Here is a 12,549-nt window from a genome sequence, read left to right as displayed (position 1 = left end):
TCTGGCAAGATAGTGATCTCGTTGGACTACAGGACAATGATGACGATGTCAGTTTAATGATGCTCAAATCGAGGCAGAATTCGGTCTTTTATTCTGGAGTTGCTCCCTCGATAGGTGGAGGTCGGAGGTACAGCCAAGTGGACAACTTCGCTGCCAACCAGAATTTTGCAAGCAATATTGGTGCTGGACCGTCTACTCCAGCCAATGCGCTCATGCCAGTTCAATCCATAGCGACGTTAGGATTGTTGAGAACGGCCTCTACCGACTCGTTATTCATCGATGAAGTCTTGAATAAGAAATATGGCAGTGGAACGAACAATAATAATGTGGTGGAATCGAAACCGAATGAGCAAGCACAATATCGATCCACCAGTCTCAGTAGTGCTGGACCACTCGAGACATACCAGAGGTTCAAACTGCGGAAAAAGCGCCGTGACGAAGATGCCAAGATCCTCGATAAGCTACAAAACTTGGAAGCGATGCTTGCTTCGATGACGTCTACAGAACCCAAGCCGAGCGCAGCCGACGAAGAGTACCAGCTAGCCGATGCCAATGGAATGTACGATATAGCCGAGACGCTGATGGACCTGCTTGAGTCACTGGATGATACGCTCAGCGACGGCGACAGCACGTTTTAGGGACAAAAAAATAATATATGGAAGAAAAGGTGTTAATTGACGTATTAGCTATTCGCTCCAATTTGCAGCCAATGACAAAAATGCGAATATCCATTACTCGCGATTTCATGCCGGTTCGGGTATGTGCGGCGCATCCGACACACTTTGTGTCACTTCATGACACCCATTTTTCACAAGCATTTCGATCGTTTTTATCGACACAAGTAGAAAGTGCGGCCGACCCAGCAACTTGTATATAGTATTCGTGGCACAAGACTAGCTACGAGAATCACCTATAGGCATCCCACTTTATTATTCAACAGGTTTTTGGCGGTATTTCTCGAGCGAACTTCCAGCTCATCTTAGACATTCATCCGGGGAAATTTATGATCCGATTGAAAAACTTATCAATAACATGACAAACTTTGATCCTAACACAACCAAGCATATCCAGATTGGCGGAAGAAAACTGACACTAGCGGTGGCTCAATCCAACATTGTCAAGAAACATTTGGTTGCGAAGTTCCCACAACTCAAGTGTTCGATTTTGGCGTTGAGCACTTTGGGAGACCAAATCCAGTCGCAACCACTCTACCTGTTCGGAGGCAAGGCGCTTTGGACCAAGGAATTAGAAACACTTTTGATGCAAGCCATCGGAGGTCTTCCGCAGCTCGACATGATTGTCCATTCGCTCAAAGATGTCCCCACAAATCTCCCTGAGGAGTTCGAATTGGGTTGTATTTTGGACAGACTGGACCCGCGTGATGTCCTTGTGATGAGAAAGGGCTCGAAATACAAATCTTTGGCGGAATTGCCGGCCGGAACCATGGTTGGAACTTCCTCGGTAAGAAGGTCATCGCAGCTTATGAAGAACTACCCCCACTTGCGGTTCGACTCTGCTAGAGGAAATATTAACACCAGAGTGCAAAAACTCGACGCTGAAGACTCGCCTTTCGAATGTCTTTTATTGGCTGCTGCCGGATTACAGAGAGTAGGTTTGGACCATCGAATCACCACCTATTTGGATGCTCCCGATATGTATTACGCAGTGGGCCAGGGAGCCTTAGGAGTGGAAATCAGAAAGGGAGATGAACAAATTAAACAACTTTTACAAGCGATTGAAGATGTTCCTACTTCACTCTGCTGTCATGCCGAAAGATCGCTCATGCGTTACTTGGAAGGAGGATGTTCAGTGCCCATTGGTGTGCACACCGACTACGACAAAACTACACAAGTGTTGAAATTCAATGCCATCGTCGTTAGTCCCGATGGAAATGAGTTTGTCGAAGATAAGATAGAAATGAAGGTTACTACTAAAAGTGAAGCCGATGCTTTGGGTCAACAATTGGGCGACAAATTGATAGCCAAAGGTGCAAAGGAAATCTTGGCTGCAATCAATTTTGACCGAATCAACCAACCACCAGTGGTGGTTCCATCGCCTGCACCATCGGAGATTATCGTATCCAGTTCGGATGAAGAAAAGGAGAAATTCGGAGAAGATCGGATGAGTGGCGCCCAAAGATATGTATAATGTATGACGCTACGCAAATAAAATTGTCAGATATAACGGTAATGGCGCCATTGGTGAACTGACTCGTTTAGCTCGTCATGTGACGTTCAGCGAGTCGGAGATGTCACGTGAAGAGACAGGAGAAACAGAGTTAAAGAAACAGAAAGCTGCAATGGAAAGTGGAGACAGAAGTAGCTTGGGATGATTTCAGGGCTGTCAGTATTTAGCTTTATTTTGGTTTTCGAAAACCGTAGCTATGACAGTTACAGTACCTGCAGGACCTCCGCTTGCTGCTCTGCTCGCTGCTCGCTTTCGCTCGCTGCTCGCTTTCGCTCGCTGCTCGCGCCTGCACCTCGTTCCGTCGTATATTTTCTTTTTCTCGCATCATAAAAGAGTCCCGAACTTCCCTGGTAAACAAGAATGGATATCGTTCTTGAAATCTCCGACTACTTTGTGTTTGACCGGTTCTACGCCTGGGCATTCCCAAAGGGCCCAGAGCTGGCTGTTGGGCACATGGGAGCTGATCTTGCAAATTCGTGGGCACAATACAATTCGAGTTCCACATCGATGAATTCGTTAAAATTTCCGAAACCACTTCAAACTACGTTGAGTACTGTTTGGGGCCAGATCAGCAAGTTCCAGGACGCTAGCGAAGTGTATGGAAACGATGGACGGTTTTTACCTTTAAACTCATTTACTAATGAGACATCTATGTTGAGAGCCAACGTGGCTCGGCAAGCATCAAGTATGCTTATCGTTACGATTATATTTGGATTGGTATTATACTTTTCTGTGGCAGGGATTTCGTACTTGACTGTCTTTGACAAGAAAATATTCAACCATCCTCGTTATTTGAAGAACCAAATGGCACTTGAAATCCACCAAGCAACCACCGCCATTCCCGTGATGGTGGCTCTCACGCTTCCATTTTTCATGATGGAGATCCACGGGTTCTCCAAGCTTTATATGAACATTGACGAGCTGACCGGAGGCTGGGAAAGCCATTTTCATGCAAATCATCACCTTCATTTTGTTCACCGATTGTGGTATCCTATTTCATCCATAGAGGTCTCCACTACCCTGCCGTCTACAAGCGTCTCCACAAACCTCACCACAAGTGGATCGTGTGTACTCCATTTGCCTCGCATGCTTTCCACCCAGTGGACGGATGGGCTCAGTCTCTTCCTTACCACATCTACCCTATGCTTTTCCCACTCCACAAGGTGCTGTACTTGCTTTTGTTCACTTTTGTTAATTTCTGGACGGTAATGATCCACGACGGCCAGTACCTCTCGAATGACCCCGTTGTGAACGGTACTGCTTGTCATACTGTCCATCATTTGTACTTTAATTACAACTATGGTCAGTTCACCACTTTGTGGGACAGACTTGGTCGGTCGTACCGAAGGCCAGATGACAAGTTGTTTGAGAAAAACAAGGCGGAGGAAGAAAAGAAAATGTGGAAGGACCAGGTGAAGAAAATGGAGGTTATTCGCAATGAATTGGAGGGAAAGGAAGACGATCGTGTTTTATGTAGATTAATGTATGCTAGAAGAATAGAGAAAAAAAAGGAATAGTGGAAGAAGTGGATTACTGAAGTTGGAGAAGTGGAAAGAAGTGATTACTGAAGCCGAAAGGAGTACTCAAGTCGAGAGGAAGTGAACAGTGAAGTTGAGACGTAGTTGTGGTGAATTAGTAAAGTGGTAGCGACTAGTTGACTCGTTCGCACTCTGTGCACTCCGAATCACCGCTATCTACCGAACATCTACTCATTCCACCCTCCATTTCTGCCACCATTATCCACTTCTGAGCCACCATGAGCTACGGGTACAACGTATACTCAAACACACGTCCTCGAAATAGCATACCCTCTGTTCCTCAGCCATCATTGATGGCTCTGAATACCATACTCACAATTGGTCCATATAAGCACCGCAAAGATTTGACACGAGAATCGGTACTATCTCGGTACCAGACCATTGGGTACATTGCTGCTGGTACCTACGGTAAGGTTTACAAGGCCAGATCGAAAACCAATCAACAAGAACACACTGCTGAGCCTCAATTATTTGCGATAAAAAAGTTCAAAAGTGAAAATCATCTGTCGGCTAAAAGTCACGGTCACGACATGAATGGAAAAGAGGTGATGCTATATACGGGGATCTCGCAATCGGCTATCCGAGAAATGTCACTTTGTCGAGAATTATCTCACAAGAATATCATCAAGGTGGTGGATGTGATTTTAGAGAACAAGTCTATTTACCTTATTTTTGAATTCTGTGAGCACGACTTGCTCCAGATCATCCACTTCCACTCGCACCCGGAAATCAAACCCATCCCCGAAGCCACCATCAAGTCGCTCACCTGGCAAATTTTGAACGGAGTAACGTTTCTTCATAAAAACTGGATTTTTCATCGCGACTTGAAACCGGCCAATATTATGGTTCTGAGCAACGGAGTGGTGAAAATTGGCGATTTGGGTCTTGCTCGAAAGTTCAATAATCCTCTTCAAAGCTTGTACTCGGGCGATAAAGTGGTGGTGACTATCTGGTATAGAGCACCCGAATTGCTCTTGGGGGCTCGTCATTATTCGCCAGCTATAGACCTCTGGGCCATAGGATGCATTTTGGCCGAGCTTTTGAGCTTGCGGCCTATATTTAAAGGCGAAGAGGCGAAAATTGATATGAACAATAAGAAACTGGTTCCATTTCAGAAAAACCAAATCCAAAAAATCGTCGAAATCTTGGGTACTCCCACGCTAGCACAGTGGCCCTCGCTCGATAAATACCCCGAGTATCCTGCATTCCAACAACAAATTACCCACAAGTATCCACCCAATTTGGTGAGCTGGTATAAGGCTATAGGAAGAACCAATAAGCGGTGTTTAAATCTTCTTTTGAGTTTACTCGAGTACGAACCAATGTCCCGACTCAGTGCAGATAATGCCCTTGTGCACGAGTTCTTTCTAGAAGCTCCCAAGGTGACCCAAAATGCATTCGAAGGCCTAAACGTAACCTACCCAAAAAGACGAATCTACACCGATGATAATGATATTATGTCCAATCAGGCGCCTGCAAAACGACTGAATTTTGAAGACGGCGCTGGTCGAAAGAGGCATAAATAGAAAATGACATACGACCTATCCTACTACCTTTCCATCTACTATTTCTGTTTCTTGTTCTCTATTGTACCCTCCCTCTATTATGCAGTCCTCGCAATCTTGTACTCGCAAAAGTATCCATCCACCATGAGTTACGTACACGAAGAAGCCATATATCGTGGTCCCCACAGCGACATTTTGAGAGCCAGAGATTCAAATGGCAAAGCTGTGGCACTTAAGATTGTGGATATTGATCTTTGTTTCAAACCACATGACATTGAGCACGAAATAGCACTTGTGAAAAAGTTATCGCATCCAAATGTTCTTCTTTATTTGGATCTGTATCGTTCTGGGGAAGACCGTGTGCTTGTCACGCCGTTGTACCAGTTCGACTTAAACCAATTGATTAGTCATTATGCCAGAAAGCAAACAAAATTCGATTTGAATACCGGTCCTTCAACGGTGCACAAAAATGAACTTCCATTGAATTTGGCAAAGTCAATCATTTTGGGTATTACAAAAGCCCTTGAGTATGTTCATGCCAACAAGATCATCCACCGAGATGTGAAACCAGCCAACATCTACTTTTCTTCTCCAGAAAGCGAACCTATACTTGGTGACTTTGGCATCTCGTACGAGACAGGATACTCGGACGAACCCGAACACGAAAAATACCTCGATATTTGTTCTGGAAGTTACAAGCCGCCAGAGGTTTGCTTCGGTGTATCCAATTACAGCTACGAAGTCGATATGTGGTCTTTAGGCATATTGTTCACTGCTCTCTATTCTGCCGATGGTCTGCCGCCAATAAAACTGGGAGACTCCGATATTGTATTGATCAATTCTATGTTTAAAGCCTTGGGCACACCGTCCCTAGACCCAAAACATTCTCGATATTGGCCGGTAATGAATAACGATCGATACCATTTCAAGTCTTTTCGGTTCGAAAGTTACGACTCGCTACCCATTGAAAAATTGCTTCCGCGATGCAATGATCCCATCATAAAAACTGCATTTCAATCGGTGGCGGTGTACGAGCCGACAAAACGTCTTCTGGCTGCAAAATTATTAGCATGGCTTAACCGGAACTAATAGGCTGTTTAAACTGAAAAACGGTTCCGGTTGCGAGCCCGCGCTGCACATTCCCATCACGGCGCATTTCCCCAGACCATGACGTAATCGCCCAACTTGCGCTCCGATAGCTCAACAAGCCTCGTGGTTGACATGCGCTATCAGCATCGTGTCCAGCCATCAAATCATGTCTCTGACCAGTTCTCGTTTCCCAAATCAGTACAGAAATCTCTAGTTTTTATCCGCCATTGTTCCCCAATGTTCGCTTGCCTATAATCGACATAAAATGAGGGGTCGATGCGGGATGATTTTCCCCTCATTTCTCGACACCCCAGGTAGTGCAGGCACCGTGCTGTCCGATTACTATTTTACATGCCAGGGTCCTAAAAAGAGTGACACGAGTTCATGGTTATACTTTTTGACGTTGCTGGTTAATTTCAATAAAGCTTGCTTTTCCACCATATCCCATTTGCATCCGCCACAACTAAAAGTACAAAAACCTGCTAATACCTCATATTGAACCTTCCCAAACAATCATTTTTGATACATTATGACTGCTACCATGCTTACAAAGGGCCTCAATAAGTTGTCTCTCAATGGAAGCGACAAGGTTCCGTCGGATCGAGACTTCATCGACCATCTCAACTACGAAGAACTCGAACGCAAATTTTGTGTCTACAAGTATTACCCACAATATATCCATAATGTCGAGGCGCCAACCCCCATGATCAAGGATTTGATATCTGATAAGCCGATCTATGCCCAGGCAAATCGCCACGTCAAGAAAAAGCAGCGCCAGGAACAAAAACACGAACGTAGAGAGGAGAAGCGGGCGTTGCGTGAAGAAAAGAAAGAAGAACGCAAGCATAATCGCGAGGAAAAACGGGATCTTCGCCAGCAACAAAGGCAAGAAAGACGGGAATTGCGCCAAGAACAACAGGTTCGTTCGAAGCAGCAGCAGGCATACCCACGACACATCACCAATCCGAACTTGAACGGTAACTCAAACGGTAATGCTGCTAACTCAAACGGAGCCAACTTGAACGGCGCAAATGCCCATCTAAACGATGGTGCTTCCCATGCTTCCAGTTCAAATGGCAATTCCAATGCTGCTAGATCCAAAGACGTTCACATCCACAACCACATCAACGTCAACGTCATGGCGCCCAAAATCGACGAGGCTGACGAGCTTACGTTCAGAAACCCTTTCGGGTCCAAACCGCCCACTTTCGAAGAGTCTCAGCTTCTGGCCAAGGAGTCGTCTGGCACGAATCGGTCCCTGGTAATTTCCACACGGATGCGCCGTTCAAGTACCCAGTCTAGTAACAAGAGACACAATTCAATTGCTAGCAAGTTTGTCAACATTTTAATGGGTAATTTGAGCTCAGGTGAGGAAACCCCAGGCTCTAATGATGACAACGAATTACATGTGTCGTCCAGTTACGATGCTACAAAGTCTAATATGACCTCTTCTCGAAGCAAGAAGACTAATTTATTGAAACTCAAGCTCGATCCTCGCAGAAGAATGAGCGAGCAAATTGGTAAGTTACTTTTTTTTTTATTTTTCTGGTTCCTTGACAAATGGTACTTGATGGTCCTTCTCCACTACCCCAGGCATTGACCAGTCCCCTGCATATGGCTTGTGCGGGGGCATTCGTGTCCCGATCAATAACCCTGTGCGTGACCAGCGTTCAACTTATAAAGTTCGATTTCGCGCCAGTGGTGATTTGATCTTGGAATCAGTGGATGGAAGAAGGACCTGCAATTGTTAAAAGCCAGACAATTTGAAGGCATCTTTTAATCTCACCACTCTTTGAACAGTCATTTTCTTTTTTCAAGCCTTAAAGTTGTTTCTGGTCGGCATACAATCCATTCATTCCTTTTATATCTTTTTTTCAAACTCTGCTTGATTTGTTGCTGAGGAACCAAAAAATTCTTATATTGTTGTACTAACATGTCCAAAATAGAAGTCATTACCGAGCGGGTAACAGACGGCCATAATGGCGAGATTAGAGATATTCAATATACTCAATCTCAAATGGTGGGACACGGCTCTTTTGGAGTGGTGTTCCAGACGCAGATTTTGCCCACCAACGAAATTGCGGCTATTAAGCGGATATTGCAAGATAAGCGGTTCAAAAATAGAGAGCTTCAGATTATGAAGTTGGTTCATCATCGCAACGTTGTTGACATGAAGTATTACTTCTACAAACACAATGAAAAAAACGAGTTGTACCTCAATTTGATCTTGGAATTTGTGCCGGAAACCCTCTATCGTGCACTGCATTACTATGTATCCAAGCGTTTATCTATGCCTCCTTTGGAGGTAAAGCTCTACACTTATCAAATGCTCAGAGCTCTCAGCTTTATCCACTCGCAGGGTATTTGTCATAGAGACATCAAGCCTCAAAATTTGCTTGTCAACGCTGACACTGGTGAACTCAAGCTTTGTGACTTTGGTTCTGCAAAAATCTTGAACCCTAGCGAACCTAATGTGTCGTACATTTGCTCTCGGTACTACCGTGCTCCCGAGCTTATCTTTGGCGCTACAATTTACACCACCAAGATCGACGTGTGGTCTGCTGGTTGTGTAATGGCCGAGCTAATTTTGGGACAGCCGTTGTTCCCTGGAGAATCCGGTATCGACCAATTGGTGGAGATTATCAAGATTTTGGGAACTCCATCTAAGGAACAAATTCGCAACATGAACCCTAATTACATGGAGCACAAGTTCCCCCAGATAAAACCTATCCCATTATCGAAGATATTTAAGAAAATGTCCAACGATTGTATTCAATTCTTGACCAAAGTGTTGCAGTATTCACCAGTGGATCGTGTGTCGTGTATCGAGGCATTGGTGGATCCATACTTTGATGAGCTCCGCAACCCTCAAACAAAACTTCCGAATTATAGAAAGTTGTTTTCACAGCAGTATCATAGCTCGGCGTCGGTGTCTTCGCACAGTCATCAAAACAATGCGAACTACCAATTGTATTCGAGTCAGCCCGACATAAAAGACTTGCCAGAGTTGTTCGACTTTGACGATAGAGAGTTGTCGGTGAATCCTCTGTTGAACAGGCAATTGATTCCAGAGTTTGCTTATGGGCGGTTGAGGTTGCTGAGTGGTGCCCATACTTTGGACGGGTTTACGCCAATGACGGAAGAGCAGTTGGCGGTGACTCTTGAGTAACGAGGCTACGAGCACTATGTACACTAAGTATCGAGATACAAATAGATTGCATGATCATTATTCATTCGGTATACTATGTACTACAACCGAGGTTTGTTGACTTTCTTAGGTTTAAGTTGAGGCTCGGCTGGCACTGGACTCGATGCAGCGGTTGGCTTTTTCTTGAACAAGCGTCTGAATATGCCAGTAGATGGGATAACAACGTATTTGGCGAAAAACGGCATCATGGTCAAGCTGAAGAAAAGTCGCACAGGAAACATTGCTTTGACAAGAACGTACGAATATGCCCCTTCCATTATAAACCGAGCTTTTTCTTGCAATGAGTAGTCGCCGAAGTCGAACCGAGCCATGGATTTGTCAATTACAGCGGTTCCCTTCTGAATTGCCCAATGGGGTAAATCCATTGGAATCATCCAATTGTAATGGTGAAACAAATACCATATTCCTACGAGCGGCACGATGGCGGTGATTTCATGAAGGATCAAGAAAGACGTGACGTGGGAAATGGGGGCGTTTACAAACTGTTTTGTCCAAGGATGAAGAAATCGGGGAATTTTGTCGAGAATCTTGGACCCAGAAGGAGGAGTGACAGGAGTATTAGGAGGTAACTTTTGTGACAATAATGGAGAGGAATGCAACAGGGCACGGCCCAACAATGGTATACGAGGCAGGAAAACCCGAAAACGAACAGGGGTAAGCATCAACATGGTATAAGGTGTTCCAGGTTAGTTTTTCATTGGTTTGAGCGAGCAATCCTGCATTCAAACAAAGCTGCTAAAAGATACCAGCTTGAAAGACAAGAAGGCATAATCGTTTTGTAACAGGTCCTAAGTCCTCAACTAGTTCAGATTAGCTACAATGAAGCTCGATAGATAGTGCTATCAAAAGAATTACCTCATCAATCAGTACAGTTCTTAACCATACCACAAAATTATAAAAGCGGTGAAAAATCGACCTCCAGTAAGAAGCATTAACAGTAACGCCATCTACTATAATGGAGACTGCGGAACCACTACATTAATTAAGACTCATGCTCAGTTTCGACAAGGATTTAGGCTTTTTTTGGGCGAGACTCAAAATTTTTTTTCAAGTGAAAAATTTCCTCAAATCTCAAAAAGGTGATTTCGTTCTCTTTTTGCAGCCGCCGCTCGTTCAGCCGTTCGCACCACGAAAATACTGTATCGGGAATGATTGGTCCAGAAGGAGATATCGGGATTGCATCATGTATATGCTTGGCTTCACCAGCTTATGAGCAAATTGTAGGATGAATTCAATCGCCTTGGGATTACTAATTGACAATGTGAACGAGTCAAGAAACGGGTCTCTAAGCGAGCAACATAAGCTTAAAAGAGCATTAAACATCCAACTAGGACCAAGTATCCTTTGGGATCATGAGGTTCGTCAGAGACAGTTTTTTCGGTCGGTTGTTGTACCATGCATCTGGGCACAAAATCTTGGGATACAAGGAAGAAAAGCCAGACTATGTCATACCTGAAAAGTATCTCAATGGCCGGAGCTTGGAGTTCTTGGATCAAGAGGTTCAAAGTTCGCTGACTCTAGGCAATGAAGTTACTGGAGCCAAAATCTGTGAAGGCAAGCCCGAAGCCAAAGCAGAAGATGCTCCAATTATAGTAGACTATGATGGACCAAATGACCCAGATAATCCTTACAATTGGCCGATATACAAAAAAATTCTTTTCATCCTGGGAATTGGCATTATGACCGACTCGGTGTACATGGGTTCGGCGATTTACACTCCAGGAATCGAGTACATGATGGCGGATCTTGATATAACCCGAGTGAAAGCGACGTTACCATTGGCAATGTTCGTCATAGGATATGGAATCGGACCAATGATCTTTTCTCCTATGTCAGAAAATGCTGCTCTTGGTCGAACCTCCATTTATATTGTCACGGTCTTCTTCTTTTTCATTCTTCTGATTCCCCAGAGTTTTGGACCAGCAACTCATTCCCTAGCTTCACTTACTGTGCTTAGATTTATCGCTGGAATTTTTGCTTCTCCAGCCTTGGGAACCGGTGGTGCTAGTGCCAGTGATGTGGTGACGGTGCCTTATATGCCAATGGGAATTATTGCCTGGAGTATGGCAGGTATATGTGGTCCTACCCTTGGACCATTAGTTGGTTCAGCCATCATTAACGCTGCGAATGGTCTGTGGCTCTGGACTCTCAGGTTCATGATGATAATATCTGGAGCTTCGTTTCTCTTTTTCGGGTTCACTTTACCTGAAACTCTGGCAAAGGCCATCTTGCGCCGAAAGGCTCAGAGACTTAGAGCACTCACAGGAAACCCAAATATCGTCAGTGAGGGAGAATTGGAGAACCAAAGTATGACTCCAAGGGAAGTTGCAATTGACACCTTGTGGAGACCAATTGAGATCATGGTGTTCGAACCAGTGGCTCTTCTGATAGACTTGTACATAGCCTTGATCTACTCCATCATTTTCTTGTGGTTCGAGGCATTTCCCACAGTGTTTTTGGACACCTATGGGTTCACATTGGTCGAGTTGGGTGTCACCTACTCAAGTGTACCCATTGGAATGTTCATCTCAGCTTGGTTTTACATTGCATACATGTACAAAGTGTACACCAAAAAACACCTTGAAGGAAAAACCCAAAACTTGACCCCAGAATTGTTCCTACCACCTACAATCGTAGCAAGTGTGGTGATGCCAATTGGAATCTTTATTTTTGGCTGGAGTGCCAGCGCCAACCAACATTGGATTGGCTGTTTAATTGGAGCTGCCTTGTTCGGAGCAGGAGGATTTATTGTGATCCAGGCCCTATTCAACTACATGGCAATGTCGTTCCCACGCTATATCGCTTCTGCATTTGGTGGAAGTGCGCTTTTGAGATCTGTAATGGCTGGTTGCTTTCCGCTCTTCGGAGCACCGCTCTTCAACAATCTTAAAACCAACAAGTTTCCAGTTGCTTGGGGAAGTACAATCTTGGCATTGATCTGTGTTGGCATGATAGCCATTCCCGTAACATTTTATACTTTGGGACCACGCATTAGAGCAAAGTCCAAGTATTCTGGATAGTA

General features: G+C 44.5%; 9 protein-coding genes across 9 annotated transcripts; 8 read left to right on the top strand and 1 right to left on the bottom strand. All coding sequences in view use genetic code 12, as the record gives it.

Moving 5' to 3' along the window:
* Positions 1–56: 56 nt before the first annotated feature.
* FGR29 (Fgr29p) lies at positions 57–638 on the top strand (the record flags this gene model as incomplete). The annotated part of the gene is made up of 1 exon (XM_001485777.1): positions 57–638. The coding sequence occupies one exon, from the start codon at positions 57–59 to the stop codon at positions 636–638; it is 582 nt and encodes a 193-aa protein (XP_001485827.2).
* Positions 639–1,032: 394 nt separating this feature from the next.
* On the top strand, positions 1,033–2,148 carry HEM3 (hydroxymethylbilane synthase; the record flags this gene model as incomplete). Its single annotated transcript, XM_001485776.1, has 1 exon — positions 1,033–2,148. The coding sequence occupies one exon, from the start codon at positions 1,033–1,035 to the stop codon at positions 2,146–2,148; it is 1,116 nt and encodes a 371-aa protein (XP_001485826.2).
* Positions 2,149–2,547: 399 nt separating this feature from the next.
* On the top strand, positions 2,548–3,396 carry ERG3 (C-5 sterol desaturase; the record flags this gene model as incomplete). Its single annotated transcript, XM_001485775.1, has 1 exon — positions 2,548–3,396. One exon carries the CDS (start codon positions 2,548–2,550, stop codon positions 3,394–3,396), a length of 849 nt encoding a protein of 282 aa, XP_001485825.2.
* Positions 3,397–3,943: 547 nt separating this feature from the next.
* Positions 3,944–5,251, top strand: SSN3 (cyclin-dependent serine/threonine protein kinase; the record flags this gene model as incomplete). Its single annotated transcript, XM_001485774.1, has 1 exon — positions 3,944–5,251. One exon carries the CDS (start codon positions 3,944–3,946, stop codon positions 5,249–5,251), a length of 1,308 nt encoding a protein of 435 aa, XP_001485824.2.
* Positions 5,252–5,254: 3 nt separating this feature from the next.
* Positions 5,255–6,319, top strand: CAK1 (cyclin-dependent protein kinase-activating kinase; the record flags this gene model as incomplete). The annotated part of the gene is made up of 1 exon (XM_001485773.1): positions 5,255–6,319. The coding sequence occupies one exon, from the start codon at positions 5,255–5,257 to the stop codon at positions 6,317–6,319; it is 1,065 nt and encodes a 354-aa protein (XP_001485823.2).
* Positions 6,320–6,848: 529 nt separating this feature from the next.
* PGUG_01493 (uncharacterized protein) lies at positions 6,849–7,919 on the top strand (the record flags this gene model as incomplete). Its single annotated transcript, XM_001485772.1, has 1 exon — positions 6,849–7,919. The coding sequence occupies one exon, from the start codon at positions 6,849–6,851 to the stop codon at positions 7,917–7,919; it is 1,071 nt and encodes a 356-aa protein (XP_001485822.2).
* A 333-nt stretch (positions 7,920–8,252) lies between these two features.
* RIM11 (serine/threonine protein kinase) lies at positions 8,253–9,488 on the top strand (the record flags this gene model as incomplete). The annotated part of the gene is made up of 1 exon (XM_001485771.1): positions 8,253–9,488. The coding sequence occupies one exon, from the start codon at positions 8,253–8,255 to the stop codon at positions 9,486–9,488; it is 1,236 nt and encodes a 411-aa protein (XP_001485821.2).
* Positions 9,489–9,568: 80 nt separating this feature from the next.
* On the bottom strand, positions 9,569–10,195 carry PGUG_01491 (uncharacterized protein; the record flags this gene model as incomplete). Its single annotated transcript, XM_001485770.1, has 1 exon — positions 9,569–10,195. One exon carries the CDS (start codon positions 10,193–10,195, stop codon positions 9,569–9,571), a length of 627 nt encoding a protein of 208 aa, XP_001485820.2.
* A 684-nt stretch (positions 10,196–10,879) lies between these two features.
* PGUG_01490 (MFS transporter) lies at positions 10,880–12,547 on the top strand (the record flags this gene model as incomplete). The annotated part of the gene is made up of 1 exon (XM_001485769.1): positions 10,880–12,547. One exon carries the CDS (start codon positions 10,880–10,882, stop codon positions 12,545–12,547), a length of 1,668 nt encoding a protein of 555 aa, XP_001485819.2.
* Positions 12,548–12,549: the final 2 nt, after the last annotated feature.

Source organism: Meyerozyma guilliermondii, genomic scaffold, assembly GCF_000149425.1.
Source record: "Meyerozyma guilliermondii ATCC 6260 scaffold_2 genomic scaffold, whole genome shotgun sequence".
In the NCBI taxonomy this organism is placed as follows: domain Eukaryota; kingdom Fungi; phylum Ascomycota; class Pichiomycetes; order Serinales; family Debaryomycetaceae; genus Meyerozyma; species Meyerozyma guilliermondii.
Note: the sequence above shows the minus strand (reverse complement) of the source record. Positions and strands in the feature narration are given on the sequence as shown.